Below are 7,085 nucleotides of genomic sequence, written 5' to 3'. Positions count from 1 at the left end.
ATCCAATCCCTCCCTCTCTTCAAATAGCATCATAAAGTTATTTTCTCCAGCAAGAGTTCAAGTTCATTTGTATCCTAGAAACCCCCAATGTTCTCTCTTAACCTCTGCCCTGTCCCACTCAGAGCACCACTCAGTTCTGCAGTGAACTGTCTTCTCTGCCCTGTTAGGCCATAACCCTCCCTGACCAAGTTGGCTCTTCTATAACATATATTCCCAAGGGCCTTGTACAGTGACCTACTCAATGAACACACATTACGAATTTGCAAACAAATTAACCATATGTAAAATATACATGCCCAGGAGCTGTTGGAGGTATTGCTCAGTGTGTTCTTAAGGGCCTTAGGTTCAATCACTAGCATTAAAAAAAAAAAAAAAAAAGAGGAGGATGAGGAAGAGGAGAAGGAAGAACATACATGGCTGATTCTACCTGGGGCTTACTGGGAAAGAGAGGGAAAAAACATACACAATAACTTTGTTCTACAATTCATTTACGGAATTGGGGCAGGTGATTTAACAACAGATTACGAGATAAAACTGAGAGAGAAGAGTTCTTGCTTTCTCTCCCAGGAACCAGTTGTGACATCGATGCTTGTAAGTTTTCCAAAATAGCCATCTGTTGTTGGGCGAGCTGGGTCTGAAGTTGGAGGTTGGCGTACATACATTCCAGGAGTCCTAGACATTCTTTGGGCTTGTGATGAACTCCTGAAGGAAGAGCCAGGAAGGAGAATAAAAGGAAAAACCAGAAGATTTTGTAATTGTACTAGGGTTGGAATGGCTCCAACAAGATGCTCTCTCTAATCTTTCCAGGCACAACCCTTGGCTCAGCTATCACCTTCTCCGTGTGACTCACCTGGTGACATTCTAATTTGCTTTCAAATTAAATTTGAAATTTAAAACTAACTTAAAGTAGAACATAACTTGAACTCATCCCTCTCTCCGTTACTTTATTTTTCCCAAATTATTTATGGACACGTGGCATATTTTGTGATTATTTCTTTATTTTTGTCTAAGTCCCCCTTCTAGAATGTAAACTTTGGGAAGGCAACCAATTTTGTCTGATTCATTCGCTGGTGAATCCCTAGCAACTAGCAGAAGTGTTCAACAAACATTTGATGAGCTGGGGAGACCTCAGCCTCCCCTTTGTGGCATGGTACCATTAGTTGTGACCTGAAGCTCTTTCTGTTGTCTAACTTCAACTGCTCTTGGTACATCAATTTATTTTTCAAATACACAGGCAGCTCTTAGTCAACCTTAGTAACTGTACTACTGTGGCTTGTGTGTTTATTGTTCTTGACTTCTTTATTAGACTCGGAGGTCCTCAAAACAGGGGCTATGACTGTCTACTACTGGGTTCCCAATAGGTATTTCAAATGTCCACTGATTTCCCAAGGAAAGATGAATAACAGAAAGTCAATGAAACACAGGTTGAGATAATATTTATTATTTCTCTCCATGGCCACTTTTTAATCAAAAAGAATAACAAGCAGTAAGATTTTCATTCCATTCCTGCCTATAGTGTAGCAAAGGTGCTGAGCAAGGCAACAATACGACTTGGTAGACCCGGGGAGAAAATGAAATCAATTTAACTGAATAATCCATAAGTTACAGTGAAAGTAAAAACAATTAACAATGAAAAACCTACAGGTGTTTTGACACAGAGCTGGCACTAGATCAACAGAAGGAAGCTCAGCCGCCTCCAGCACAGCACCTGCAATGCAGGGTCTACTGGGAAACCTCCCCCAAGCTCTTACCTGAGGGCAGCTTTGTCGTCTGGATGTTTAAGAAAGTGGCTGGTGGGGAACTTGCTTGAAGATTAATAAAACTGGGGGACGGTTTTGCTCGACAAAGAGGCATAGCATTACCTTCCTCTTTTGCTGGAACAAAATCAGAGGTAACTAAATCAAAGCTCATTCTAACAGGGAGTGGGCTTTTTATGAAATCCCTGCACCTTGTCTGTAAGGCAGGTGCCAGGCCCTGCCCTGACTACCTGACACACTGGAAAAAGAGAGAGTGACGAAATCCCAGTGGGATCAAGGAAAACCAAGCAGGGGTGGGACAAGCTAAAATCGAAAGTGCTTACAGTGTAAAGTTCTTGTTGATAGGCATCACACGCTTACCACCCTACCAGATGCTAGAGCATGCACATGAGGATTAAGGTATGGTTTCTTAGGCGCTTATTCTCAGTATAGGAAGACAAATGAGAAGCAGGTGAAACAGTGATACAACAACACGAGAACATAAAGAATGAACCTGATGCCGGATGTGGTAGTGCATACCTGTAATCCCAGCGGCTCAGGAGGCTGAGACAAGAGGATTGAGAGTTCAAAGCCAGCCTCAGCAACTTATCGAAGCCTAAGCAACTCAATGAGACCCTGTTTTTAAATAAAATGCAAAAAGGGCTGGGGGTGTGGTTCAGTGGTTAAGCACCCAGGGGTTTAATCCCTGATACCAAAACAAAACACACAAAAAAATTAGCCTGATAGTCTGAGATGAACAGAAGGCCTTTTACCTGTTATATTAAGTACATAATTAAATGTAAAAACAAGTATTTTCAAAAAGGGGAAAAGATTAATATGAGTACAATAATCAAATAAAGCTCCATGCAGGTAAAAGTCATTTACTGGACCTTAAAAACCTGGGAAACTTCCTGAGCAGAAGAGATATTTCAAGTGGGTGATAAAACAGAATAGTGTGAACAAGCAAGCAAAGAAGAATTCGGCTGGAATGCTGAGCCGCCCTGGGAGGCGGCCCAGGGTTGGGAGTGAGAAGACAGGGTGGTCCACCGAGGCCTCTTTTTACATTAGGCTTTCTCCTGAGTATAATGGGAAGCCACTTAGCCTTTTAGGATTAGAAAACAGGATTAAAATATTTTGATTAATCTGTAGATATTAAACACAATGAGTTGGACATGAAAAAAAATTCTTTTTTTTTATAAGTTTTTAGATCTTTTCTTTTTAGTTGTAGTTGGACACAATACCTTTATTTTATTTATTTATTTTTACATGGTGCTGGGTATTGAACCCAGCACCTTATATGTGCTAGGCAAGCATTCTACCACTGAGTCACAACCCCAGCCCTGGAAAAGATTCTTAAATGGATAAATAAATTATCTTTGGCAAAAACAGTTCAGTTAGGAAGAAAAACCAATTTGTAGGACATGAGGAGCCCTATCAAAGACATCTGTTACTTCTGTCTACTGAGCAGCCCATCCTCTGGGAAATGATTCTCCAGGCCATACTGGTGAGACTTCAATCAACCCCCTTTTCCCATCAAGGAGGGACATGTGACCCAGTACCAGTCAATCATAATATCCCGTTCCCCTTGGTAACCGTCATTGATCCAAGAAGGTAAGCATGTGAGGCAGGCTGGGCCAGAGTCATTTGCTGAGATCAACATATGGATTCTTTGTCAAAAAAACTTTCTTGATTTGCTATTCTGAGAAGACAAAGTTCAGCCCATGGAAACTACTGAATTTGGCCGGCATACCATGAGAAGTGGATACGAGCAAGATCAGAGACAAGAGAGGACAGAGCCACATGGACAGACAGCCATCAATGGGCACGGAATTCCCAGGGCCAGTCCTGACACCTCATTTTACACCTCCTCCTTCATCTTCTGTGAGCTACCCAGTGTCCTCAAGTGTGTAAGACACGAACTTACCTTTTTCACTCAAGGCAGTTTGAGTAGGAGTTCTGTCCTATTAATACCATCACATTTGGGATACACTGAATTCTACAAATGCCTAGAAAAGCAAGAAATGGCACTGAGTTTGTGTGAAGGGTCAAACTGCCAGGCCAGCCACAGAAGGGGATGAAGGAGCTACTAAAGTAGACTAGCTCTCCAAGCCCAACAGTAACGAGAGGAAACAAGATGAGAAGACTGGACCTTTGAGTAGCTCCTCAGGAGTGTGGAAAATGAAGAGAAGGTGGCAAAGTAGACAGGAGGACAATAAGTGGAAAGGCAGAACAGCTGGGATCAGGAAGGAATGAAGAGCCTGAACAGTGAGGAGTCAACAGATCACTGTCCTCAAGAAAGCCCAACTGGGGGCGGGGGCATAGCTCAGTTGGTAGCGTGCTTGCCTTGCATGCCCAAGGCCCTGGGTTCGATCCCCAGCACCAGAAAACAAACCAGACAGACAAAGAAAGACCAACTGACATCAAGAAAGGAAAGGGCTGGGGTATTGTTCAGTGGTAGAGCATTCACCTAGCATGCTCACGGTCCTGGGTTCTATAACCAGTCCCCCAAAATCAAATTGATTTATTCACACCTACATTTAAGAAATAACTAACTCCTTCCTAAAGACCCCACAGTAGATGGAACAGTTTGTGGTCACTACTTTCCTGGAGCTGACAGTCTTGCAGTGGGGGCAGTGTGTGACAAGTAGATTGTATGAAGGAAGAAGTCTTATTCACTGCGTCTTCATACATGGGTGCCACATTGAGATGCTTTCTGTCTACGGGGACACTGAAACTGACCCTAAGAAAATGGAAATCTGCTACAGGGTTACAGTTATTCTTGGTGTGGGAAAAAATTTTTTCCCAAAAAATGGGTTTTCTAAGCTTTACTGCAGGTCCTCCATCTTCCCTTCCCCCTGCTCCAGTCATGTCATTTGATGGCTCATGCAGTGGTAAAAAGACAGACGCTCAAACTCAGATCTCAAGATTTTTCTCACCATTTGAAAAATGTGTTAGTTTCCATGCACATGCATTCTCAATCATATAAACCACTCATGGGCACACAGGGATGTGTTTCCCACAGGACTGTAAGGCTTGAAGAATATATTTTACCCACAATATATACTGAAAGAAACATTTCTTTTGGGGGGGAGGGGGTGTACCTGGGATTGAACCCAGGGACACTTAACGACTGAGCCACATTCACAGCCTTTTCTTTCTTTCTTTCTTTCTTTTGTTTTGTTTTGTTTTGTATTTTACTTAGAGACAGGGTCTCACTGAGTTGCTATGGCAGGCAACCTACCTTGCTGAAGCTGGTTTTTAACTCGTGATCCTCCTGCCTCAGCTTCCTGAGCTCCTGGGCAGGCATCATCGCACCTGCCTAAGAACCACATTTCTTTTCTTCTTTTTCTTTTTTCTTTTCTTTTTTTTTTTTTCTTTTTTTTTTTTGTACCAGAGATTGAACTCAGGGACACTAGACCACTAAGCCACATCCCTAGCCCTATTTTGAATTTCATTTATTTAGAGTCAGGGTCTCACTGAGTTGCTTAGCACCTTGCTTTTGCTGAGGCTGGCTTTGAACTCATGATCCTCCTGCCTCAGCCTCCTCAGCCTCCTGAGCTGGGATTACAGCTAGAGAATACATAATAGATTGGGAAGCAACAAAAGGAGGTAGATCAGAGAAGAAAATAGTAAAGGTGCTTTACATACAATGCATTCTCTTACACTGTTTTTACAATGATCCTCTGAAGTAGGCAGCATTGTCAACATATTATTTGAACTTAAGTTTCTTAGGATTCCATAATTAGCATTTGGCAATGCTAGAATTAAATCTGAGCTTGTAGACTTCAAAACCATGTTTTTTCACTTGCTCTTTACGTTCTGTGAAGAGATAGTTAATTTATGTCCAAGCCTTGGCATAATAGATCTCCCAGATAAAATAATCTATTCCACCTACAGTTAAGTGGATAGGCTCTGCAGTCAGACAGCCCTAACCACCTTCCTGCCCACCAGCAGGACTATCCCACTCAAACTGAGTTTCCATTCACTCTGGTTAACATCAAGTCTTCTGAGATCCCTGTACACAGTCTTGTTCTAAATATTAAGAGGAGCTACATAGGATAAATTTATTCAATAAATAATCATTCATTAAGCATCTACTTTTTTTTTTTTTTTTATGGTGCTGGGGATTGAACCCAGGGTCTTGTGCATGCAAGGCAAGCCCTCTACCGAATTATGTCCCCTAGCCCTGAGTAGCTACTCTAACAGATCTAGTTCTAGACACCAGGCACAGAAATGTTCCCTTTGTTGGGAATGCAGAAAACACAAATACTTTCCAATTAACCAAGTAACAAAACAACAACAACTAGAATCATTTCCCCAAATGCTAAGCAGTTAGGGAGGTCTGGCTTGTAAGGGAAGGGAAGCAGGACCTCGACCCACACACATCCTTTCCGTTAGTAGGATAACCAGAGCGCTTCTCCACCTGAACACCAATAGGGTAAGAATCATGGCATCACATGATCAAACAACCCTTGATGTTATTTTTTAATCAATGACAATTTCATAAGTTCTCTCCAGCAGATCTCAAGCTGTGTGTATTCTGCTTCATGGCTAATCGTAAGTGACCACTGCTCATTCTTTTCACGTTCCCTTCATCCGTTTGCAAAAGTTATTCCTATTGTTATTCCCCCCCCCAATTTTTTTTTCCCAGGACGAAACAAGACCAATTCCAAGCCTGAAGAGCCTTCTTCTAACGGGCGCTTTATTCTTCATGTTCTACATGCTCAATTTCTGCAGTATGAGTCTTTTTCTTATCTGGGGTGGCAATTTAAAAACTCTGGCTCCGACCCTGTCCAACGGACTTGGGGCTGAACCAGGAGAGCGACCGGGGACGGACGGGAGGGAGCAGGCGCCGGAGCACTGGCGGGAACACTGGAGAAGAGACCTAGACAGGACAACTCGGGGGAAGCGAAGCCGTCACCCTCCGAAACCGCTCTCAGCCTCGGTAGAAAGCATTCGCCTAAGAAGGGAAAGATCCACACACAGCGGGTCCAGCAGTTCTACACCACGATTCCCAGCGAGACCGGAAAACAGTGAGGGTGGGGCGGGGGGGGGGGGATCGCTGCCTCCCAGCCCTGCCCCACAGGACTACAACTCCCACTGCACCCTTCGTCAGACCAGGCCACAGCCCCGCCCTCTACTCCCCCGTTACCGAGGCTGGGACAAAAGAATGAAAACTACTATCACAGATTTCTTGGCCTTCAGGGTCCGATAGATGCGGAGGGACAACACACTGTTTCGTGACCTCACCTGCGGTATTAATCGAAAGCCTCAAACCCAGCACCCACCCCTGTAGTTGATACGCATGCGCAACAGCGTACGGCCAACTGCCCGAACCTCGGCGGGGGC

The 7,085-nt window shown here is 43.6% G+C and overlaps 1 protein-coding gene across 1 annotated transcript; it reads right to left on the bottom strand.

Moving 5' to 3' along the window:
• Positions 1-484: 484 nt before the first annotated feature.
• On the bottom strand, positions 485-7,063 carry Tsacc (TSSK6 activating cochaperone). Its single transcript, XM_076861708.1, has 3 exons — positions 7,025-7,063; positions 1,752-1,874; positions 485-702 (listed from the first exon to the last, which is right to left on the bottom strand). Exons 1-3 carry the CDS (start codon positions 7,041-7,043, stop codon positions 485-487), a joined length of 360 nt encoding a protein of 119 aa, XP_076717823.1. The 5' UTR covers positions 7,044-7,063.
• Between the last annotated feature and the right edge of the window lie 22 nt (positions 7,064-7,085).

The sequence above is a fragment of the Callospermophilus lateralis genome, chromosome 7 (assembly GCF_048772815.1).
Source record: "Callospermophilus lateralis isolate mCalLat2 chromosome 7, mCalLat2.hap1, whole genome shotgun sequence".
Taxonomy (NCBI): domain Eukaryota; kingdom Metazoa; phylum Chordata; class Mammalia; order Rodentia; family Sciuridae; genus Callospermophilus; species Callospermophilus lateralis.
Note: the sequence above shows the minus strand (reverse complement) of the source record. Positions and strands in the feature narration are given on the sequence as shown.